We start from the raw sequence: 24,524 nt of genomic DNA, 5'->3' as shown, positions 1-24,524 counted from the left end.
AGGGGCTCCCACCCCCACCCCACTCCCTCGGCTTGCCTTTTGCCCACTGAGCCTGCTAGTCCCCTTGGGGGTTCAGTAGAACCTGCTCCCGTGGTGGTTCTCCCATGCCCCATATTATCTGGGCCCAGTTTCTCTCTCTCTGCCTCCTTCCCTTTGGCCGGGGTGACCAGAGCCACTCAGGGCCCCAGCTGGACCCTGTAAATCAGCAAGATGTCTCCTTTCGTTGTGGGCCTTGAAAGTTATCTCCTTTGTTGCCAGATGCCTTTGGGCCCCATCCTGCTCTCAGCACCAGCGGGTCCCACCCGCCCGCCGCCAGGCTCCCGATCAGGCAGGGAGAAGGAAGGGCCCCCACCATAGGACTTCCCGTTGATGGAGCACTTGTTGAAGGCCATGATGTTCTGGGTGAGGGTGCCGGTTTTGTCCGAGAAGATGTACTTGATCTGGCCCAACTCCTCGTTGAGGGTGGTGGTGCGCGCCTGGGCGGGCACATCGCTCGGGGCGTAGTACATCTTGCGGTCCCAGTCGATGTAGAAGCTGTTGCCCAGACGGATGATCTCCACGCTGGACCGAAGGAGAGAGACAAAGCTGAAGGCGCCTCCGGGGCCCCTCGGCAGCAGGAAGACGCGAAAAGGAACGGGACCTTTTTGGGAAAGGAGGGGGCAAGACCTCTCTGGGAGGCAGCTGGGGAGGAACCAGGGTGGGGGGGCAGAAGGAATCCATCTGGCAGGCACTGAGGTGGACAGAAAGTGGCCACGCCGAAGGATGCCCTCCTTGCAAGGCCTCCGGGACCAACAGAGTCACCGCCGGGCTCACGGGGGCCACTGCCCGACAGCTGCGCGTACACGTGCTAGGAAGCCACCTTGTATTGTGGCCACGGGCACCGCCTGCTTTTCTCCTTCAGCCACTGGCAACTGACTAGGGAACATTAGGGGGGCTGAGAGGGAAGGGGTCCCGTTGCCACCATCCTCTCCGCCTTTCCATACCCGCCCCGGAGGTCACCAGGGCAGCAACCGCTCATGTTCTGTTCAAGAGGCCACCGAGGAGAGCGGAAACGCAAGCAGAAGCCTGAGTCTGGGCTGTTTGGGCACACGAGCACACACACCCAGTCGCCCCCCCCCAAGGACAGTGTCCCCACCCGGGCCCCTCACCTAACCAGACCTCTTTCCAAAGGCTCCTTCTTCATGAAGGAACACAACCCAGCAATGGCAGGTCTCCCCGGGTGGGGGGGTGTCATGGTCGTGTCGCCTTTCCCACCTGGGCCCGGCCGGCTGCGAGGCCAGGCAGCTTTAATCAGGGGCCGAAATAATGAGCAGCAGCAGAGAAGAGGGTCCCTTGGAGCTGAAGCCGACTCAGGGTCTCCAGAAGGGAGGAGTGTGAGGTCAAGGGTGGTGGCCCTGGGGGCCAGGAGGGGGGGAACCCTCTGCTGTGGGCTCAGCGGTCTCTTCCTTTACCTGACATAGAGGGAGATGGGCACCACCGTGTTGAGGATGATGACGTAGGACCAAAACATGAGGAAGCCGGAGTAGAGGGAGGAATGGACGTTCTCGCCCCAGGGCAGGTACACCCGGAAGTCATAGCCCTTGTGGTATTCCCAGAGGCTGTTGCCGAGGGCCAGGGTCAAGCACATGGCAGCCAAGAGAGCAAAGATCTGGCGGAGGGGAGAGAGGGGTGGTCAGGCGTGACGGCTTCGCACAGGAGCACGGGACACCCTTCGCCCTCATCGGCTGGTCGCCCACGGAGACAAAGGGAGTCCTTCGCCTCCCTGAGAAGTGTTCAAGGAGGAGTGGATCCATCTCCCTGGCCATGAAAGGACGCAATGGAGAGAAAAGCAGGGCAGGACTCACCACCAGCACCAGGTAGTTCATCAGGCGTTCTATGCTGGTCCTCTTAAAAGTGGTCCTTCCGCTGTTCTGCATTAATTTGGTGTCTGGCCCTGGTAGGTCAAACAGTTGGGTGTCTTGGCTGCTGTGTCTGGTTTAAACTTAGGGCCAAAGCATTTAGCCCTCTTGCAACCCCTTCCAAAAAGCCCACCTGTTCCCCAATCCCCCCCCCCGCACCACTCTGGCCCCGATGCAAAATGGTCCCATGAAAGGCAGGCGCACACTGAAAAGAGGCAAAAAAGGGGGACAGCGGTTGGGTCAAAAGGAAGGGCAGACGGGGCCAGAAGAGCACCCCATCCATTGCCCTCCCCCCCCCCCGGATGGACCCGAGGACGTTCCGTGTTTCCTGAGCACAAGAGGAGGGTGGGGGTGGAACCTGCTCTGTTGCCCCTCCCTTCCCACCAAAAGATGCCCTGTTCTTCCACATCCCTCGCTGCTGCTGCCGCCGTGGCCTCCTGGCAGAGCAAGGCAAGCCTGTTTTCATCCCATAAACACTACGGGCAAGAAAGCATTTGCAATGCTGGAAAAAAACAACCCCACTACCCACTGGTCCCCCATTCTTCTTGCATCGCCCCCTCTGCTCTGATTCTGCCACCTGCCTCTCAGCTGCCTTTGAGGGCCAGGTTCTCAGAAGGCCGCTCCCAGTGAGGTGGGTATGAATTCACAATGTTTCATACAATAATTACAGAATGCCAAATATGCCATGCAAGGGACAACGCATAAAGGACAGCACAGGAAGCCAAAGCAATGAAGTAGCAGGGAAGCCCTAAGGGGTCTTGAAAAACAAGAAGCAACATGAGAACACTTCAGAAGATGATGGATGGATCGATCGATCGATTAATTGATGGACTGTTGGTTTTCCTTAAGCAAAAGCCCAAGACCTGAACATTTTTCAGTTCCGCCACCCACCTTTCACAGTTTGGACTCCTTTAAGGTTTGATCATCTTTTTTTTCCTTTTCTTTTTTTTGCAGGCGAGAGGGTGGCAGTTTCAAAAGAGGAGGTGTCCCTGGGAACTCATTTGCTCTCAACCGCAAAATGCAAACATTTGACATGCACCAAACCTGCGAAGATTCTCGCTCATCCAAGCGAGGTTATCTGGAAGCTGAGTCACGGCAACTGGCCTTCTTCCTTATCTGGTGGAAACGTTTTCCTGCTCATTCAAGGGACGGGCACGTGTAACGAGTCCAGTGGAAGGCACACACCTGGTGGTGGGCCTCGGCTTTGTGAGGCTCCCGGGCTGGAGGGGGTGACGTGCGGACCCCGGGCCCCTCCCAGGGGTCAGGCTGCTTAGCACTCCGCACGGAAGGGGAACAAGAAGTCTGACAGACACAGCCCTCCACCCATGGGGCCGTTGGACCCTGGGCTGCGAGGCTCCGGAAGGGGTCTAAAGAGGCTGCTCTTTCCTTTGTAACAGACGGACGGGCTTCCACAGGGAGGCATCAAACGGTTTTCAGGCTTCCTCCAAGGGGAAAAAGCTAAAGGGCAGCCGTGCTCTCCCCCCCCATCTCCCCTCCCCATCTCACGGCTCAGTCTCTGCACCCTCGGAAGCCCCACGACCGACCGACCGACCGACCGCTGCAGGGGCGGCTCTTACCAGCAAAGATGACGAGCCCAAAGCACCAGTCCGTGTTGCGGATGGTGCAGCCGCGGAGCAGCATCCTCTCGTTGTCCAAGGGGTACAGATGGCCCTGGAAGGCCAGGTTCCCTCTGAACTGGTCCAGCTTGTTATTAGGCGCCTCACACACAATTTCGCCTGCAGACAAAGGCAAGGAACAGCGGTGAGCGGGCCGGGGGGGGGGCTTCTCTGGGGCTGCCCTCCCCATGCCCCACAGCTGGCTCCCTCAGCCGAAGGCAACATCTGGGGATCGATCAGGAGGACAGGGGCTCTGCCGGGCCCACCCAGGGGGGAGGAGGTGGGGGACTCCAGCTGCTGCCGGCTTTCCTCCCTGCTCCTCCTTCCAGTGTTCCAGAATCCTGTCTTTAAGGGAGACCAAGACGAAGAGGCATCGGCCAGCCCACGAGGGCCCCAAGGCTGGCTGGCTGGAGTGGGGTGGGGTGGGGTGGGGTGGGCCTTCCGGCACCACTGGGTGCATGGCCAGCCTTTCTGTGCCCATCGCAGGCTGGTTTGCTCTGCTCCCTGCTTGGAGCCAGCGGCCGGGGGGGGCAGGGGGCGTGTGGTTCCTGGAATCCTGTGGGGAGCCACCCTGGGCCCTTTGCTCTGGGAAGGCGGCCCAGAAGGACAGCCTTCACCCATGGGGTAAGAGGACCTCAGCTGCTCCCACTGGCCTGTTGATCTGTTGCCCTTCGCCCGCTGCCTGCCAGGAAGGCCCACTGGCTTCCCCCTGGTGGGGGTGGGGGTGCTTGGCCCTGGCCAGCTGTGGTGGACCCCCTCCCCCTCCAGTCAGCAGCACATTCAGATGACCAAGGATATAGGAAACCACCCCATCCCACCAGGGGGGGAAAGGGCTTGGAGGCCAAGAGTCGGCTTCTGGAATAAGGGCTGCCAAAGGATGGGCCTCTGTTACCCCCCAGGGCTCAACTCCAGAACCCCAGTCTCGGTTTTCTGCACCAGCCACCCTGCTTCTCAGCTTCCCCCCCCCCGGGGTGATGCAAGGAAAGGGGCTGGTCGGCTGGACTGGATTCTGGGGGGGGGGGCTGTGGCAACAGCAGCAACTCCTGCACAGGGAGCGCTTCCCCATCTCTCCCCCCAACACCGGCCACGGACGGACCAAGGGCAACGCTCCATGCTACTTAGTGCTGCTGCCAGTGTGTAAGGCGGTGGCGGTGGGCACTGCTGGTATACCCACCCTCGCGGGATGGTGGCGCTGGACCCACAGAATCTGCACCAGAGCACAGAGTCGCCTGCAAACAGTGCGGACACCCAGAAGCCCTCAGAGGAGTGAAGCGAGAAAGAGTTCAGAGGAAAGGCAAAGAATGCAAAGATCTGTGAAGAGAAAGGGGGGTCGTTGGGACAAAGGCACAGGAAGGAAGCAGAGCCGGATCAGGTCCACACCCCCTCCCCTCCCCTCCCCTCCCCCGGAAAGGGGGCAAGCAGAGGCAACAAAGCCCATCCCCGGTCTCGGGTTTCCGTGGGGCTCGGGGCCGTCTTGGCCCGACTTTCACGGTGGAGGCTGTGCCATGCCCTTGCTGACGTTGGCGTGAGAGGGCGGGGATGGTCGCCTCCGGCCTGTGCGCCCTCCTCAGGGGGAAAGTGCTCAGCATTCTGTGTCTCCACCTTCACACCCACCTTGCAAGGCAAAAAGCAAACCGCCTCCCCCAGGCACCTTTTCAAGCTGAGGCCAAGAGGGGCTTCCCAGCCCTGGCCTGCCTTCGGGGACCAGAGGGATTTCCTCCCCTGGGCGGACAGAGAGCGGCCTGCCTGGGAAAGGGCCGGCCCTTCCGAGAAGCTGAGACCGTCCCTTCCCACTTCCTGCCAACTGACCGGAGCGTCTCTCCAAAGTCACCCATGAGGGCAGGTCCAGGAGACGAGGACTGTAGGAAGCCTACACACACACACACACACACACACACACACACACACACACACACACACACACACACACACACACACAGAGGAATGGCCACACACACACACACACACACACACACACACACACACACACACACACACAGAGGGGAATGGCCAGCGGCTCAACCGCCCACTCGTCCACCCACCCACCCAGGAGATCCTTTCCAGCCCACCCTGGCGGCCACTGTCCTGCGCCAAGCCAGGCCCACCTCCGGTCAGGGAACCCGTCCATCCTTCCCATCTGAGCTTCAAGGTCAGTCGCTTCCCGCGGCCGCCTTGCCTTAAAAGGCTAAAAGCCGCCACCGTCGCCGCCACAAAGGAAGCCAAGCCGGAGCATGGCTTCCTCTCAGCTTCCCTGAAAGGCACGAGGCAGGGGCGGTATGTGGGGGGGGGCAGGGAGAAGCAGGCGGCGGAGCATCCCTTCTTACAGCTCCCGAGCCCAGCCAGCCCTTCCCAGTGGCTGCACCCCACGGCTTGTTTTTTAGAGGGCTGAGAAATCCTTGCCTCTACCAAGTCTAATTTCAATGTGCAACACTGGCCGAGACAGCCCAGAGGTCAGGGAGGAACGCTGCCAGGAAGCTACCCAAAATACATCAGAAAAGAAATGCTCCCACAGTTCCACAGGGACCCACAAAAGGGCCCCTTGCTTGCGAAGGGCAAGGATTTTCTTCCTGCCAATGTATGCCAAAAGGACGGGTTCCTCCAGAGAGCAGGGGGAGGGGGAGGGGGGCAGCTGGAAGGGACGCCCATGGCAGCCTCATCCAACTTGGCACCTCCCCTCGGCCCGGCTGCAGAAGGAGAGAAACCGACACCCTGTCCCTGGAGCCCACCGGAGGCTTAGAGAGAAAGACAGTGAGCGAGCGAGCGAGTAAGCGAGAGAAAGCAATTCTTGCACTGAGCAAATGCAGCCAAATCCCAGCAGCTGCACCTGGCAAAAGGTGCAGGACGGGTCTTAATAGCTCTTGATCTCTGGAACTCCCTGCCACATGGTGGGGTGACAGCCACTGGCCCAGAGGGCTTCCTTGCAAGGGCTTGGGACCAACGATCCCTTGAATTTTCAGTCCCGTTGGACAGGGCTCTGCCCCTCTCTCGTGCAGCTCCACCCACCCCCGTGCGGGGTTCTGGTGCAATTGGCACCACAGAGGCTGGAAACGCTCACTGCGGGTGTGCGGAGGAGGAGGAAAGCGGCCTGGAGGGGGCAGAGTCGTGTGCCCTCGCACAACCACACGCCTGAGAGGGAATCTTGCTTGGGATATGTAATAAGGGACCAAGTGACCGCTGGCTCTTCCTGTGGGGCCCGAGGGATGTCTGTCTAGGGGGGGGGCTTCTGCCTCCCCGGGCTCAGCCGTCCGCAGGAGGAGCAGCCCCCTCCTCATGGCCAGGACCCACGCTTCCCCCACACGGTCACCGGCCCTCACGCTGAGACCCGGTTGTCCTGGAACTGCAGTCATTTTTCAGAAACCATGTCTGGATTCTACACCCACCCACAAACCTTCACGCCTTCTTCCTGGCAAGCAGCAGGAGGGAAGTGTGGATGTGATGCCAGGAGGGCCTCAGGCAGGGCTCTCCTGTGCGAAATATTAGTGGGAGAAGCCCCCCCCCCACACACACACACACCCTCCAATAGCCTGCTCCTGACACACACACACACCCAATACACACCAGGCTTCCCTGCTGGACCAGGGATGGCAAACCCCAGTCCTGCTGGCGGGCAGGCAGGTGGAGAGGGCGCGTGGAGAGGGTCTCCGGCCAGTCCCGCCGAGGTCAGCCTCCCTCCCCGCACTCACCGTCAAAGCTGCTCAGAGCGTGCAGGTCCTCCCCCAACTCCGAGGTGACCGTCAGTGCCTGCTTCACTTTCAGGTTGGTTTCTCTGAATTGACAAATTAGAGGAGAAGCAACGTGACGACTCGCTAATTAGCACAGCCCTCACTGGAGAACCCTGCTCCCCCCCCCCGTCCCCCTCCACCCAGGTACATCCCGATCGTTGCCACGTGAATTGACAGGGGAACCTGATGGTCCTGCTAATCGGAAAGTCCCAGGCCTTCGACCTGAGACGCCCTCCTGGAGCCACTACGCCACGGGGAGAAACCATGTCCAGCAAGCGGGCGCAGGCCACGGATTCCCACCCTAAGCTGCTGCCCATAGAGCCATGGCTGCCGGCTGTCCCGTCCGCAGGGGCTCCAGAAAGCCCCCCCCCGACACTCACCCGTCCAGCTCCACCGTCTCAATGTACGTCAGGCTGTGGGGCTCACTGCTCGACAGCAACAGCAAGTCAGCCTGGATGGGAAACACCAAGAGACACGGAGGGTGGCACCAGCGACAAGCAGCCGGCGGAGCAGAGCAGAGCAGAGCAAAAGAGGCAGGACCACGGCGGACACAGGAAGACGTGGCCTGCCACGGCCCAGCTGGGCCCCCGTGCCAATACAGTGTCCTCCTTTGCCCTCACACCAGCCTTCGCTACATCCCGGCTGGATTACTGTAAGACCCTCCACGTGGGGCTGCCTCTGGAAAGGGTTTGGAAATTTCTGAGGGCCCAAAACATGGCAGCTGCTCACAGGGATCACACAGACACCCACCCCGTTTACAGCAGCTCCACTGGCTGCTGATCTGTTTCCTGACACAATCTGAAGTGTTGGTTCTAACCTACAAAGCCCTAAAGGGCTTGGGTCCAAGCTATCTGACGGTCTGCGTCTCCCTTTATGAGCCTGCTTGCAGGTGAACGTCATCAGGAGAGGACCTTCTCTGGATCCTACCACCTTCCCAAGTGGATCCAGTGGAGAGGACACGGGAGAGAGAAGGGCCTTCTCCATGGCTGCTCCCAGACTCTGGAACTCCCTCCCACTGGAGGCCAGCTGGGCCCCATTCTGCTATCCTTCTGCAAGCAGGCAAAGAAGGCTTTTCCCTTAGTGACTAGATGCCTGACGGAGGTTTTTCAAGCCTTGTCACTTTTAAATGTGTTTTCGTTGTGGGGCATTTACTTGATCCTTTGATTCATACTCTTCTTAGCTTTAAATATTGTCTTCTAATGACGGAAGTGTCCTTGGGTCCTTTTAAAGGACCAAAGCGGGATAAAATATATTTTAAAGAAATACCACGGGGCTGCAAGGGGCAAATCAGAAGTACAGCACGTGCCTCAGATTTTATCTCACTACAGTTTGTTGTTTCATCTTCGCTTCAACTACGGCTTATATTTAGTAAAGCCAGAATCGCAAAGACACGGACGAGCCTGGCAATCTCGAGGGTGGTGGGGGGAGAGGGGGAGGGGATGGAGAGCATCCCTTCAGCGAGGCCTTTTGCACCCAATGCTGCCGGATGCGCTTGGGACTGAGGAGGCCCCAGACTCCGCTGCTGTTGTTTTTGAAACGTTTGGCCGCTTTTCACCCTCTTTTATTTCAAGCCCCCTTGAGACACCTCCATGGTTTTCGGCCATTCTTTTGTCCAGGTGGAGCCGGCCAGCAAAAGGTTTGGTCCTCCCGGCGTGATCCCCTGGGCGGGGCCAGGTGAGGGGCACCCCCCCCTTGAGGGGAGGCAGCTGAAGGGCGGCTGCCAGCGACCCTCCAAAGCAGCCGGGCCACCCGTGAGCCGAGCGCGGCAACCATCGCTCACCGTCACAAAGTTGTTGTTCTCCAACTTTATGATGTCCCCAACTTCGACGTTCAGCCACCGGTCCTCCTTCAAACTGGAAGAGAAAAAAACATGCACTGGGCCAGGATGCGACCACCAAGGTGGGCAGGAGGGCCAGAAAAGGCAGAAACCACCCTTCCTCCTTTTCTTTTCTTTTTTCAACTGATAGTTTTCTGTCGCCTTCTGCCGCCCTGGGAATGGTTTGGGGGTTTCGGAAATGTACTTTCCTAGGTTCAATGCATTCTGAGGCTCTTCCCTCTCTAGAGCCCCTTGATTTTTAGTTTTAAAGAAGGGAGGCGCACAAACTGATGGAACAGATAAGAGTTTCTCTAAGTAGGCAAACGAAGACATTTTTGCTTAGACAGACTTTTAATATTTAATATCTAATTTTAATACCGCTAGAAGCCTTGTGCTTGCTGCCATTATATCCCTTTTAATGTGCTTCTTGACGCTTTTATACTTTTTAATCTGTTTTATATAATTATTTTAATTTCCATGTTCAATAATTTGTCAGTGCCCCTTATATGTCGTTTTAATCGCTAGCTCTTTTAATGATCTGTGAGCCACCTTGAGTCCCACGTCTGGGAGAGAAAGGTGCCATGGAAGTGCAGGAAATAAGTAAATAAATAAATAAGCAGTGGTGTTTATGGGTGGTGGGGGAAGGAGGATGGATAACAGACTGAGACGCAACTACAAGGACAGATCCGTAGGGATCTTGAAATGGCTTCTAGGCGGGCTGAGTCTACGTCTGGCGAGGGTTTTGAATTTGTGAATGCTTAGATTTAATGCTGCTGCACGTTATGCTTGCATTCCCAGAGAACCATAGACCAGCCGAGGACCTGAAAGGTCCAACAGTCTACCTTCTGCTGAGGCAAGGAATTCCCTGCTACCGCATCTCTGTTAGGTAGCCCTCCAGCCTCCGATCAAAAACCAGCCGTGAGGGAGCCTTCACCAACTTCCGGGGGGGCCCATTCCCCAACCGAACAGACTTTTCCGCCAGGACTTTTCTCCTCATATTGAGACCCCTCCTCAGTTAGAATCAATTGCTTCAGGTCCTACCAGAGTTTGGGGAAATGATTTTTGGTGGGGGAGGGAGTGGGTGTGGAACAGCTCCTAGAATCTCCCAGCCAGGAATCCCACTGGTCCGCATAGCCTGCAAGATTCTGGGAAGTGAAGTCCAGAAGAGAGCAATCCCGGAGACCGCTCTCCACATCACCTGGGCTGCCACAGCCGACGGCCCTTTATAGAGCCTGAGAAGGCAGGCTGTCGGTTTTAGTTCTCGGTGCCTCTTAGCGCGGCACTGGCATTGTCCTCAGGGCAAAGACAGACATGGAACCATCCGGGCAGTTAGAGAGAAGATGGAGTATTCAAGGCTCGACCATCCATCTCAAGGCCAAGCGGTGGATCGCTCTGGTTACTCCTGGGGAGAAGAGGACGCGACCACCCCCATGTTTCTGGGAGGTCTGCTCGTAGAACAAGGAAGCTGATCGGTCTAAGAGGATGGGCTGAGAGGCCCGTCCCACGTGAAGATCAAGCCCACCTCGTATTCCCCGAGTAGCGAGTTCCACCTTGGGAGAAATCTTTACTTGAGAAATCAGCCCTGTGAGGTTGTGGGTAAGATCTCTGCATGGATTCAGAAATCTTGCTATTTCATGCAATATTAATGGTTGTGCTAGTAGTGATCCTTGTAGCTACTGTGTCTCACTTGAACTGGCTTTTAGGTCCCAAAGTATTTTTTTTCCTCTTCCCTAATCTATTTTGTTCTTTTTCTCTTTAATAAAATATAAAAGTCCCCAGCCTGGCGTGTTTCTTGCTTGGCCAAAGGGGCTTGAAAATGAGCTTCTCGTGAGGCGTGGTTCTAAATTCAGCAGCCTTCGACTGGGAAATGCCGGCACGCTCTTTAGGGCCACCCTGGACTTCCGTGCCTCTCCTTGCAGGGTTGTGGTTTGTGGGAAGTTTTTAGTCTAGAGCTCCATCTTGTAGCTATTAAGGGATACACCAGTGATGTTTAGCATAATCATGCTATTGTAGTATAAAGATGCATTGTTCTGTGATTCTCTGTGCGCAGGCGTGGAATGCCTTAAGACTGATAATCGCTCAATGCCTCTTTGGATAATTTCTTATCTTATGCAAATTTTGCTTACTTAATAAATACGTCTGGGGTGAAGAAGAAGCACACATCTTCTTCACCGGTGACATGAATAATAACTAAAGTCTGTAGTGTCTTTTTTTTATCAGAGAGCTCTCTTCTACAACTGCTACTTGGACAGGCTCCCAGCAGTAGTTCCCTGGCTATTTTCCCACAGCGGTTCCTCAACCCGGGCAGAGCGAGCGGCTGAACCTGCAACGCTCAGAGCGAGGGAGGCCAGCGGTGACTAGCATCCTCTGCCTGGGCTTCTGAGACTCTGTGAAACTCACGGCGGGGCTGCGAGCGAGGCTTGCTCTTCCTGAGTCCCCTTCTGGGTGGTGGGGTTACCGGGCTCCGCAAATGCCCCCCGGCCTGGGTCAGGTCTGTGACACCCAAGCTCTGGGCTGAGTCAAACAGTTTAAGAAAATGGCTGCTTTGGCTCTTGAGGTGCTTGAACGTTTAACCCCAGAAGCCTCCCACCTTTTGTGGGAAATGGGGAGGTGCAATGAGACCAGCAAAGGAAGCCTGTGTTTACATTTCAGAGGTCAGCTATGGGTGTCAGCATCCTGTCCTCCAGTCCTTCCTGTCCTCCTCTTTTTTTCTGTCCTAGAAACCCCATGTTGGGATCCCTGGCTTCACGTGGCAGGGGCAGAGCGTGTCCCACCGTGTCTATGTGGTGGGGAGAGCAGCCTCTGGGCTTGCCTCTCTTTCCTTTCCTCTCCGAAACAGACAGACCCTCTCGTAACAAGGAGTGCTGGAAGCGGGGGAGCCGGCCGAGGGCGCAGGGAGGCTTCCCAGCACACGGTTGGTTCTCTTGGTGAAACAAAGCCAGGGAATTGGTTGTGCTTTAACAATCAGATCCTGCCAAAATGGGGGGGGGCTGCCCCTTTCTAGATATGGGTCTGGCACGACGTCTCCTGCTGGCCTGAGCTGACAGGCGTACCAGCCGATGGGAGCGATGCCCAGGGGCCGCCCAGGCTCTCTTCCTCCACACTTGCAGGGAGCTGTGTGACCCCGACTTGCCTGGCAGCCACGCAGCCACACTCTGCCACCGCCACGGCCTTGGCTTCCTCTGCCTGGGAAAGGTTAGTGGAACCCTCTCCCCTGAGGGAACGCTCCGCTGCAGAAAACCTCACGCAGCCCCACGGGGCTGCCCGGGGCAAGACACGGCTCTGTTGAGAGGGAAACTCCCTCCCTGCACGCAAGAGGGCTGGCAGCCTCCTGCGTGGACGGGGGCTCGCCCCCCCGCTGGCTTTGGCCTCTCTGGCAGGTGGGCAGAAACCAGGCTCTTGGAGGAAGCCCAGGGCATGGGGAGGGCAGGAGACCAGAGCAAGTGGGATCGAAGCCAGGACTCAAGCACACTTTCAGCTGGATCCTGGGCCCCACTTTCTCTTGGGCATCGCATACGGTGCTCTGCCATGGATACTCGGCCTTTCCAGAACACCAGCCAGGAGACCCAAATTCAGCAAAGGAAGAAAACGTTGCTCACCTGCCATTGACCAGCACCTTGACCGGACGGTTGTTGACTTGGTTGTCGTTCTTATGCCGATTCTGACAAACACAGAGTCCAGGAGGTCACCCAAGGGGCACAGAATTCCCTCTGTACAGCCCACCCTCACCCTCACCCTCACTCCAGGCAGTGCCTGCGGCCACTTCTCTCCGGCAGAGCCCCTCAGCCTGGGACCCCGCTCGTGGGGCCACCCAAAGGCTGAGGAGATTCTCCACCAGGGAGCCTGAGCGGCCGGTCTCAAGGGGAGCCTGGCTTTGGTCGGGCAAGCTCGGGAGGGAAGCCCCGGCGGGTGGAGGGAGCGGTTCTTCCTCACCACGTCATCGATGGCATCCTTTGCTGCAGACACGGCCAGCACCAGGATCAGAGGGACCACAGTGGTGAACCAGGAGAGGGAGGAAATGGCAGGGATGAGCTGCAAGGAGGGGCGAGAAAGGCAGACACTGCCTGAGAAAGAGAGAGAGAGAGGGGGGGGGGAGAGGGAGAGGCGGGGGGGTCCCTCCTCCCTCCCGCAGCAGGAGCACAGGGCACAGGGGCTGCCAGGCTGATCTGTCCGGCTGCTCTCCGGCTCTCCTCACCTCCCACCTGGTCCAGCCACACGGGCACAGCGCCAGAGCGGCAAGAGGTTAGGAAGGTCTCCTGCCACCTGGGACGCTCAAGCAGGCTTTGCCCAAGGCCTCCTTCTCCGTGCGCGGGGCAAGGACACCCCCCTTCCCACCCCACATGGCTTGCAATGGCAGGAAGCCTTCCTTCCTCCCTCTCTATGGGCTGCGCTGGGCAGGGCGGGTGAAAACACAGCCAGGCAGGCAGCAGCCAGCAGGCTACACGTTGCTTGCCCGTCCCTGCTGTAAATCAGAAGCAGGCGCCAGGGCTCAGGGCCATCCCCATCAGGGGGCAGATCTCACAGGGGAGCAGCTGGAACCGAGGCCTGGGTCTGCCGCTGCATGGCCCCTGAGGGAAACTGAGTCCCTGCCACACTCAGACCCTCAAGGGCATTCCACCCCCCCCCCCCAGGGATGCTTTTGTTTGTCGGGAGGTGGCAAAGCCCCAGGGACAGCAGATTACCCACCTGGAGGGGCTCTACTGCTCCTGTCACTTGGGGGGACCGGGTACCAGCCCAGGGGTAGGGTGGGAGGGGGGGCCACAGCACAAGGGACCCCCGAAGCCTGCTTGCCTGCCTGCTCTGAGCAAGGCTCTGCCCACAACGACGGGCAGGCAGATACCTACCTGCAGGATGAGCAGGAAAAGGAAGTAGGCGTTTGCAATCCGCCGGAACTGCTCAAATAAGTTGAGAGGCAGGAAGGTGAAAAAGTTGTACTTGGAGGTTTTGATGGAATTTTTCTGCAGGGAGACAAAGCGACCTGTTGATCTAGAGGTCTGTGTGAGAGGAGGGTGAGTCATGTGTAGAAGAGAGGGATTGAATATTTCAATTATGGGATTGAATATTTCAATGTTCCCAATAACAGCTTTATTGAATTTGAGTAAAGAGCAATTGGTGAATGAAAATAAGGATTTAATAATAATAATGATTACAGCTGCAAGGATAATTATGGCAAGGAATTGGAGAAATGAAAATCAATTTAACCTTGAGGAATGGTATAGAGAATTGTGGGATATGGCTATTAATGATAAACTGACATGCGATATGAAAATAAGCAGGGGCCAAATGAAAAATAATGACTTTAAAAAAATATGGAACGTATTTTTAGAACATGTATTTCGGAGAGGGAGGGGGTATACACCGAGTGAAGAAACATTGAAATTTTGGAATGAAAATGGATGGAAAGAAGTGTAATGCTAGTCCTGAGGGTGATGGGTTCACTGTTATGTTTTGTAATTTATAGTCTCGTAATTTACAGTTTGTTTTTTTGTAGTAGTAGGTATTTTGTATTTTTTGGTTTTTTTTATTATTATTTTTTGTACTTTTTAATTATAAATAAAATTTAAAAAAATGTGTAGAAGAGAGGGGGGGAGAGGGAGGGAGGGAGGGAGGGAGACTGATGGAAAGGGGGGGCACTGGGGTGCTTGGAACGGGGGGGGCGGGGGGATTCTGTGCCACACCATGAAAGGGGAAAACAGAGAGGGGCCTCTCCATGGGGCGTCTTGTCTTTTGAGAAGCCCCCTTTCCTGGCTATGGTCCCCGGGGGCTCTTGCACCTGAACCTAGCCACGAAAGGAGCTGCCTGCAGAGTCGTGCCCAGACGCACGGAGCAAGACGGAGGCTGAGAAAGCGACCGCAGAGGCCGGCCGGCTGGCCAAAGAGAGGGGCCCTTTCCTTTCCCGGGACTCCGTCCCCAAACAGGCCCAAAACAAAGAGCAGCAGCCACGCTCTGGAGAGGCCCGGAAGGAGCCTCCAAGGGGACTTTTCTGCAGAGGCCACCAACCCATGGGGGGGGGGGGGTCAGGCCTCCTGCCCTCCCGTCTCAGACACGAGGAGCCGGCAGCTGAGACAGGATTCCTCCCAGGATGTCCCTTTAAACATGCTTGGGATATGGATGCTGGATTTCAAGAGAGGTTCCTGGGCCGAGTTGTGAGATGCTCCCCTGTTCAGACCCAAGGCCTTCTCATCCTCTCCACCCCCAGCCCAGAGACCCTCGCCATCTGGTGAATGGGGAGAACAGATGCTCTCTCTCTCTCTCTCTCTCTCTCTCTCTCTCTCTCTCTCTCTCTCTCAGCTCCAAACTCCTGCACAAGCTCAAGCAATCCATCCAGGCTGCATTTCACACCAAACTCTGGTGGCCTCTCAGGTCCTGCCCCACAACTGAGTTGCTCAAGGGGCAAAGCACTCATGGGGCTGTGGGGCCTGACTCCCCAGCAGATGTGTGCCTCCTGACTTACAGCATAATCAAACTGCAGGTTGAAGGCTCGGTCGTTTGCACGGAGGCGCCTCTCTTTCTCTGCAGAAAAAAGGCAGCAGGCGTTAGTGAAGGCTGACAGCCGGGGCCCCTTTCCCTCCTCCCCTGGGCAGGCCCAATGTTTGGGTGGCAAGGTAAAGGGTTAGGAAGTGGGGGCAGCCAAGGGGGCAAGGCGCCAACCCACCCAAGCAGGAGGGAGCTGCCCTAGGCAGCCACAGTCTGACAGGCACCCCCAAGGCCCAAGGGGCCAGCTGTGGGGCCTCAGGGCTGTGCCAGCCAGGCGCCCCTTGGACAGCTGGCCACAAGCAGGACGGTGCCTGCACCTGTGAGGGGCAGAGGAACACCTTGCCTGATCGGGCACCAAAGCCAGCCCCCTCACCCGCCTTGGTGCCCTGTGGCACAGCAATGGGGCCACGGCGCTCCAAACCATGGGCCAGACCTCAGACTGAGAGGGCTGCCAAGCCTCTCCCCTCCCCTCCCCTCCCCTCCCCGTGAGGGCTTCCAGGGAGAAGAGTCCCCCTGGGTAGCCACTGGGCTCAACCTACCCAGCCCCCACCCCGTCACCCCGTCCTCCGAGGGATTCGCTGCCGGCTCTTCCTCTTTCCGGTTGAGGTGTGACCAAGGCAGGATGATAAGAATAACAACGCTCAGTGCTCAGTACACCTGAGTACTCAGGTGGGCCCTTCCCTTCTCCTGGGACGGCCCAAGACCGTACAGGCTGGCTCTTTTTCCTGGGATGCGCAGTGGGAGAATCGAACCCCTGACCTCCGGTTCCACAGCCAGGTATCCAACTCACAACAGAGTGGGTGCTTTTACTTCCCTTGATCCAGACACAAGGCTTCTGCTGAGGCTGGCTGGAACGTCCTTAGCTATTTTGGGGGCTGCATGACACTGCTGACCTACGCTGGGGAGCTGGACCGCTGTTTCTTTCTTCCTCAAGAAAGACGGGCCCGGAAGGTTGATGGTTATGCAACCCATGGCTAGTGGCTGCAGCAAAAGCTGGAAGAACTTTTAGCCACGTAGCAGTCGCTAAAAACTGCCGGTGTTCTCCTGTACACAAGAACAGCTGCGCTGGCCAGCTATTTCCAGGCATGCAGCATCAGAAGTCTTTGGAGAGAGGGAGAATTGTTTTGAACAGGAAAGGGTGAGGAACATAAAGGTCTAAAAAGAGGTTGGTAAGCTTCGTAAGAGCTGCCAGTGTGGTATAAATGAGAGAGTGATGGATTCAAACTCATAAGACCTGGGTTCGAATCTACACTTGGTTATTGAAGATGATGGCGGAGGTGGGGGCAGTGGTAGAACCGCTCCTTAAATATCTCACATACCTGGAAAACCTTGTCGAGATGCAAGTTGACATCAGGAATCAAACTTCATAGGGTAGCAATTAAAGAAATACCCCATTGAATACCCTAAGGTCTTGCTTTACATTCAGTTATTATAGAGTCATGAAGCTGGAAGGGGCCTATAAAGCCATGAAGTCCAACCTCCTGCTCAAAGCAGAAATCCAAGTCAAGGTAGATCTGTTTGTCTAAATTTATCTTGAATGCCTCCAGCGTTGAAGCACTTAACACCTCTCAAGACAGCTGGCTCCATTATCATACTGCTCGAACAGTTAGGACTTTTTCCTGATAGTCAGCCTAAATCTGGCTTCATGTAACATAAGCCCACGATTATTTGTCATGCACTCTGGGATGATTAAATCCTGCCCCTCCTCTGTATGACAACCTTTCAAGTCTTTGAAGAGTGCTCTCCTATCTCCCCTCAGCCTTCTTTGCTCAAGGCTAAACATGCCCAGATAGGCGGGGTATAAATCAAATAAATAAATAAATATTCTTTCCTCCTCACAGGGCTTGGTTTCCAGTCCCCTGATCATCCTTGTTGCCCTCCTCTGAACTGGTTCGAGTTTGTTGTCATCCTTTAAGTGTGATGTCCAGAACTGGACACAAGAATAAAGATGAGGCCTAACCAGTGCTGAATAGAGCAGAACTAGCACTTCGCGGGATTTGGAGACTACACTTCTGTTAATGCAGCCTAAAATAGCATTTGCCTTTTTTGTAGCTGTATCACGCTGTTGCTTCATATTCAGCTTGTGATCTACGACGACTCCAAGATCTTTCTTGCTCATAGTATTGCTAAGCCAAGTATACCCCATCTTGTAACTGTGCATTTGGGTTTTTCCTCCCCAGGTGTAGTACTTTGCACGTCTCCCTGTTAAATTTCATTCTGTTATTTTCAGCCCAGTGCTCCAGCCTCTCCTGATCATTCTGAATGTAGTTTCTGTCTTCCAGGGTATTACCTATTATACCCAGTTTTGTGTCATCCACAAATTTGATAAATATTCCCTGCGCTCCTTTATCCAAGTCATTAATAAACATATTGAAGAGCACCGGGCCCAGGACTGAGCCTTGGGGTACCCCATGTGACCTCCTCCCAGTTGGAGAAGGACCCATTAATCATCACTGTCTGAGTATGATTCTGTAGCCAACTGACCCTTGATCTATCCAGCCCACACCTAGCTAGCTTGCTCATTGGTATATCATGCAGCACGTTGTCAAGATATACTAAGTCTACAGCCTTCCCTCTGTCTATCAGGGAGGGGACTGGCTCATTAAATGAGATCTGGTTAGTCTGGCAGGATTTGCTCTTGTTCTGTCCATATTTGCCAGCACACTGTTGCTTCAGAACCCCACGGAGACCAGTTTGTACTCTATGGGACTCCTCCCTGCCACCCACCTCTGCCAGTGGATCACCAGTTGTTGTTTTTTGGCGGGGGGGCTTTCTCCAGACGGTGGAACCACAAGAGGCAGACCACAGAGCAAACACAAAATGCTCCGGCTGTGGTGTGTTTCTGCTCCCCATTTGCCAGCCAAGAGTCTGGCAACAGACTGCTCTATAGTTTTGTCCGAGAGATGCCTAGAGTCTTTCTTAAGGGAAACTGAAAGAGAAACAGAATCCTGCCCCCTCTTCCTCAAGAGTTGTCTCGAACCCAGAGAGCCAGGGATATGTGCTCCTGCATGACTTGCTCAGCTGGCCCCACCCATGCGCCAAGCAAGGTGCAGCACAGAGACTCGCTTCTTCCCAGGCGCTGGGCAATCAACCCTTGACAGCAGAGACAAAGGTGATGGTGGGGCTGATCGAGGACAAGTGAGGCTGGTGGGGGACAGGGAGGATTGAGGCTAAGCCAGTAAGCGTCCATCTCCCCACAGCCTCTGGGCCACTCAGCTTCCTACCACGCAAGGAGGAAAGCAGGCACAAAAAGCACCTCCCACAAAAAGCCCAACCCTCCACCCCCAGCACTTCACAGTGTGACTCCTGCCCACGGAGGTCCTTGACCTCCCCAGAGGAGCGTGCAGGTGCCCCCCCCAGGCCCTGCCTTCACACTGCCATGGGAGGGAGGGATGGGGTTTCCCTGACCCCTGGTCACGGCCTTCCTTATCAGGTTGCGGTTAGAGATAAGGGTTTTATCTCCTGTCCCAGCGGGGGACAAGGTTTGTCCCGTCATCAGCCTGCCAGCCTGTCTCCTCCTTCTCCAAACAAGGAAAGAAAAATCTCTCTGCCCGTCCCGTGGGAAAGACCCCGCTCCCTTCTCCCGCCTGGTGCCCTCTGGGGGTGCTGGATGAGAACTCCTCCCCACCCTGCCCCACATGCCATCCTGCACCCCAGGGGGGGCCCTATGCCAATATAGGAAGCCAGGATGGATTCGGGGACATGCCCAGGCGGAAGGGAGAGGGCGCCTCAAAGGGGAACCGGCCAGCCATCGCCGTTTCTGGCCCCTGGCCTGGCATCATCCCCTCATCTGCCTGGTGCAGCCCCCAAAGCCCTCCCCCCCCCCCCGTGGACCCTCCTGGGCCCTTGCGAGGACCGGCGGTGGGCCTCAGAGCTGAAAGGCGGCTCTTGGCTCCCCAGCATCTGAAAAGGGGAGAGGGTTGCATCAGAACGCCACCAGAAAGGAACTGGATTCACACACACACACACACACACACACTCCCTGAAGCTCACAGGGTGGACATGGGAGCTGGAGTGGGGCTCACGCCCCTCCTGAACAGCCTGCTGGGAGTAGAGGCCAGAGGAGCCCATCCAGAAAAGAGACGCTCCGGCCAGGGTGGGGGGAGCAACCAAACCTCAAACGTCACATTGCAGAAAACAAACAAGATTCCGGCCAGGGAGGCCAGGCCACTTCCCCTCCTCCCACCCCCAACCACCAACCCCCGCACGGAGCGCTTGGGAAAAGATCCCGCAGAACAACATCTGGATCAAGGCCTAGCAACAGCTGCAGGACAGCCAGAAATGGAACCGTTTGGCAGAACAAAAAACATCTTCTCTCTCCCTCCCTCCCTCCCTCCGAAGAGACCATCCCGGTGCCAGGAGGCCTCTTTCCTTCGCCTTAACAAGACAAGCTGAACGGGACGACGACGCAAAGCCCATCCCAGGGAGCTCATCCTCTTGCCAGCCTGTTCAGAGCTGCAAGCACCAGCCGGCTGAGCCCGCGGGGGCGGGGGGAGGACACACAAAAGACTGCCCAGGAGGGCTGGGGCAGTTCCACGAAGCGCTGAGCACCCTCCTGCACCTACGAGGAGCCCGTCCCGCACATCTTTTAATCCCCGTCCCTTCCTTCCTGCACCTGACGCTTCCATGGCCAGGGGTGGGTGCAGCCTTTCCCCTTTGATGCTTCAATTCTTTTTAAAATTCGTGTCTGCAAAAGACACTTTCTCCCACGGCCCTTGCGTTGCTTCCAAAAACACCCAATGCTTCTTCGTTTTTAAAGGTCACAAAACAGCACAGCCACGTGTGGAGGAGTGGTGTCACCAGGCACCAGTCAACACCATGTCAGACGAGACTGCCGCGTGAAGAGTTGTAGTACGAGGTTGCCCAGGGCAGAGTCATGACAACTTCAACATTCCCCGCAGACGTCCACCCACGGGATCCGGCGCCTGCGCCTCACGGTGGCCGGGCGCTCAGTGCCCCAACCCCCTGGCGCCAGTCCTGCGCCCAAAGCGTCGCCTCCAGGCGAGGCCACAGACCCCCCCCCCTCCAGTGCTGGACGGGGCTCGGCTGGGCAAGGGGCCGCTCTCCCAGGAATGGCCTCTGGTGGTGGGAGTGGCATCGCGCCCGCCTGCCTCCCCACGTCAGGCCAACCTCAAAGCGCCCAGTCCTGCTCACCAGGGATTCCCCTCAAGGAGCCTCAGGCCAGAGGGGCAGGGAGGGCACCCGGAGGCCTGCGCTGAGGGAGAGGGAGCCGCCGGAGGGGAAACAGCAAAGGGTTCCGGAGCAAGAGACTGGAGTTCCCCAGAGATGACCTCCAGGAACCTCTCTTCCCCCCCCCCCCCCCCCGCTTTGCTCCCGGCCACACTTCCTGCGGCATGTAAAGGGTTAGGTTGGGTGTCTGTTGCGGGAGTGGGGAAGCCAAAATTGACTTGAGGGCCCACAATTATGATGACTAAAAAAACACACACATAGTTCAGTCAGCTTTCTGGATCCGGCCAGGATTAGCCGCCTTGGAGCCAATTCTGGTCTAACCCCAAATGGCTGGATCCATCATCGGTAGCGCCCCAGAGGCAGAAACGGGGAAGAGATGAGACCGTGCGGGAGACGGGAGGAAGGGGCCTCTGGGCTTTCCAACCCCGATGGCGCTCTTGCCCGCTGCTCTTGAAAGGACGCGGCTCTCTGGTCAAGCACAGGCCTTGCAAGGAGGGGGGGGCGACCTGCAGCCGCCATCCATGGCCCGACCTGACCTTCTTTGAAAACACCCTTTCCGGTTGCGTTTGCACCTTCCTTACAGGACACGTGACCACGTTCTGGAAGGTCTCTCGTGGCCACGAACCTCCCAACACACACGCATGCACGCACAGTGCAGGGGCTGCCTCCGCAAGGCCTTTGCTGAGCTTCCTCGAGAGCTAAGAATGGATGCGGTTACTCAGCTGCCCACCTGAGGCCCACAGAAACATGCTCCTAAGCTGCCAGGGTGGATGACGAACCGCTCTCTTGCGCAGGACGGCGGCAGGATCCGAGCTGCATCTTGAGAAGCAGCCGCCCCGTTTGGAAGCAATCAGCCGGGCCCCCGGATTTCATTGATCTGTGGGGCTCACCGGCGCCTCTCGCTTAATTAAGGAGACAGAGGAGGACACCTGCAGAGAGGAATGGGGGGGGAGGGCAGGCACGAAGGCATGAGTCACTCGTTCGCTCCCTCGCGCAACCTGCAGTTCTGTGATGAGTCATCCGTGCGTCTTCTACCCATTTTTAACCTCCACCAAAATGGGGACGTGTCAGTCCACCACCGTCCCCAGATCTCCCCACCAACCGATTTCGCCACTTCCCATTCAGCACAGAAAGTCAGCCGTCCACCCCCACACCAGCCCCCACCACCACCCCCGTGGGATGCCCCTCCTGTAGGGCTTGGAGGCAGAAGCAGCAGGAATAGTCCAGAGCCCCCTTCTAAAGCAGGTGGGGGCGGGAGTGCAGGAGGGGGTAAAGGCACCTTCTCCATCCTACACCCAAGCGAGGTCTCCTGTCTGGAATGGGTCGGGAGAGGAGTCCCAGATGCCTTCACAACATTTCCTTTTCAACCAATTTCCAACAGAACCCCTTCTCTGCCTCAGGCCACGACGGGAGGTTCCCAGTCAGCATCAGTAAACTGACCAGGTGAACGGCTGGTCGATCCACCGGGAGGGTGGTGTTACATACAGCACTGATGTTACCTGTCTGTCATGGGTTTGGAGGGAAAGTTCCATCCTATGGGGAGTGGAAGGCGGGACATCAGGAGGAGGGGCTGTACTGTATAAATATGTGATGCGTGTGTGGAGAAGAGATGCTGAGAGACACTGGGTTGTGACGAAGCAGCAGCTGGGAAGAAGAAGCTGTTGTGGGAGTCTGTGTGTCAGACAGGGTACTTCTGTGTGTCAGAGTACCAACCTGATAGGTTCAGGTGTCTGTTGGTTAGCCAGAACTGATAGGTTCAGGGTCTGTGCTTCAAGTTAAGGGTTCTGGGTGAACCAAACTGTATGCTTGTATGAGTGAGAATAAGCCACGTTACTTTATTTTATTCACCTGATTGTTTATTTTTCCCTGTGTGTATTTAAAATAAACCTTATTCTTTTTATTGTTTAAAAATCCATCCCTGGTCTGTGTGACTTCTTAAAGGGAATGGTTGGTGGCAGCTTAGTGTAACTGTGTGACATATCCCAGTAGGTCTGGGTTTGTCACATTGATTGGTGTCCAGCGTGTGGGATACGACTGGTCCAGTTGTCCAGTGGTCCAGCAAAGCCTTGGCAAGTGTGCCCAGAGCAAGGGGGGTCTAGTCAGGGACAGTCTGAGGCGCGTAGGTAATCTTCTAGGTGTACCTCACGGGGAGGTGCGCTAGTGGAAGAACGTGCCAACTGGGGAGACTTAGATTAAGGTGCTCTGAGGTAGCCTGGTTTTGGCGGGAAAAAGCTGAGGCAAAACTGCGTAGTAACAGCGAGCTAGCTTGCCAGCTGAGAGGCCCAGCAGAGGGGGGTAGGCTCTGACTCGATACTGTTGCAAGTTAGTGCTGAAGAACAGCAGCAATCTCTGGGGAGAGCTGGTTCTGAGGCAAAAAGGAAAAAAGTGGTCGTTTTATTTTGAGGCTTGACTTTTTAAAGCAGCCTGTTCTGAGGGGGGATTATGCCCTTGACTCGAAGCCAAGTAGCAGACATGAGTGAAGTGAAAGACCCCCAGATTGACCAAGGTTCTGAGGATGAATTTAGCTCAGTGCAAGGTGACAGCACAGGAGAGCAGAACCCAGAACTTAGAAAAATACTCATAGCCCAACAGCATGAACTGAGGGTGAGGGAAATGGAGGAAAGGGAAAGAGAGAAACAGCGACAATTTGAAATAGAGAGAATGGAAAAGGAAGAAAGATTAGAGAGACAGAGAATTGAATTGGAATTGCAGAGAGAGAAAATGGCGTTTGAATTAAAAAAATTGGAACTGATGAATCAGAACAATAATAATAATAGGGATTCTGAGGGAGGCCAACTGTCTAAAGCTGACCTGAAGAAATTCCCTGTGTACCACAAGGGAGATTGTCCTGAGGTGTTCTTTTCCTTAGTGGAAAGAGCGTTTGTGGACTTCTCAGTGAGGGAAACTGAGAAGATGACCATCATGCGATCTTTAATCAGTGGTAGCCTGGCTGAGGTTTATGCCGAGATGCCTGAGGAACTGATGAAAGATTTTGCAGAGTTTAAAAAACTGGTGTTTGCCAGACATGGGATAAATGCAGAGCAGCTGAGACAAAGATTTAGGTCCCTCACCAAGAAACCAGAACAGACTTTTACCCAAGTGGGGGCCCAATTGGTGAGGCTGCTTGAGAAATGGCTATCGCAGGAGGGAACAGAGACCTATGAGCAGCTTAAAGATTTGATAGCACTGGAACAGTTCTATTCAGTCCTGCATGGGGAATTGAAATTCCAGGTGAGGGAAAGGAAACCTAAATCTGTGGCAGCAGCCGCAGAGATCGCAGATTTTATTTCCCAAATAAGAAAGCCCTTGGGTGAGGGGAAATCTGTAGGTAAACCCAAAGAAACCTACAGCAAGTACTCTCAGGGACCAGGGAAAAGCCAGCAAGGGGGAGGGGCCCATGGTGAAGGGAAGCCCTCAGACATGAAACCAAGACCTCAGATTTTGGAGGGAAAACCAAAACAAGATGAGAGAGAATCAAAATACACCAGAAAATGTTATTTCTGTCAGGGAAAGGGTCATCTAATCTCAGAGTGTGAGAAATTGAAGCAGCTAAAAGGAATGGTGCCTCAGAATTCTAGTGGGACCAAGCCAAAAGCTGTGTTCTGTGTCCAGAAAGAGCAAGGCTCAGTGTCACTGAGGGAGCCTGTTGCCATGGCTACTCAGTCTGGAACAGCTACCTCTGCTGATCAGGCTGAGGAAAATGGTCCTCTTGTGGAAGTAAAGCGCTGCTTGCTGGTGAAAACAGATTCTCAGTTGTTTGAGACAGCAGGGGTGGACGTAGGAATACTTGACCGTCAGTATAGGG

The 24,524-nt window shown here is 55.9% G+C and overlaps 1 protein-coding gene across 7 annotated transcripts in view; it reads right to left on the bottom strand.

The window, feature by feature from the left end:
* LOC110082805 (phospholipid-transporting ATPase ID) overlaps positions 1–24,524 on the bottom strand; it is a 64,139-nt gene that overhangs the window by 18,887 nt on the left and 20,728 nt on the right. For 4 of the 7 annotated variants that reach the window (XM_072993081.2, XM_072993080.2, XM_078384197.1 and 1 more), the window contains 11 exons: positions 15,507–15,565; positions 13,897–14,010; positions 12,986–13,084; positions 12,652–12,713; positions 9,017–9,089; positions 7,617–7,687; positions 7,198–7,280; positions 3,476–3,634; positions 1,845–1,933; positions 1,452–1,648; positions 353–561 (listed from right to left, as the gene is read on the bottom strand). In XM_072993081.2, coding sequence (XP_072849182.2) covers positions 353–561; positions 1,452–1,648; positions 1,845–1,933; positions 3,476–3,634; positions 7,198–7,280; positions 7,617–7,687; positions 9,017–9,089; positions 12,652–12,713; positions 12,986–13,084; positions 13,897–14,010; positions 15,507–15,565 — 1,215 coding nt within the window. Of the gene's footprint in view, positions 1–352; positions 562–1,451; positions 1,649–1,844; positions 1,934–3,475; positions 3,635–4,688; positions 4,826–7,197; positions 7,281–7,616; positions 7,688–9,016; positions 9,090–12,651; positions 12,714–12,985; positions 13,085–13,896; positions 14,011–15,506; positions 15,566–21,449; positions 21,649–24,524 lie in introns of those variants that run through there. The other 3 variants (XM_072993082.2, XM_072993083.2, XM_072993086.2) reach the window with 2 other exon arrangements.

Source organism: Pogona vitticeps, chromosome 2 (assembly GCF_051106095.1).
Source record: "Pogona vitticeps strain Pit_001003342236 chromosome 2, PviZW2.1, whole genome shotgun sequence".
In the NCBI taxonomy this organism is placed as follows: domain Eukaryota; kingdom Metazoa; phylum Chordata; class Lepidosauria; order Squamata; family Agamidae; genus Pogona; species Pogona vitticeps.
Note: the sequence above shows the minus strand (reverse complement) of the source record. Positions and strands in the feature narration are given on the sequence as shown.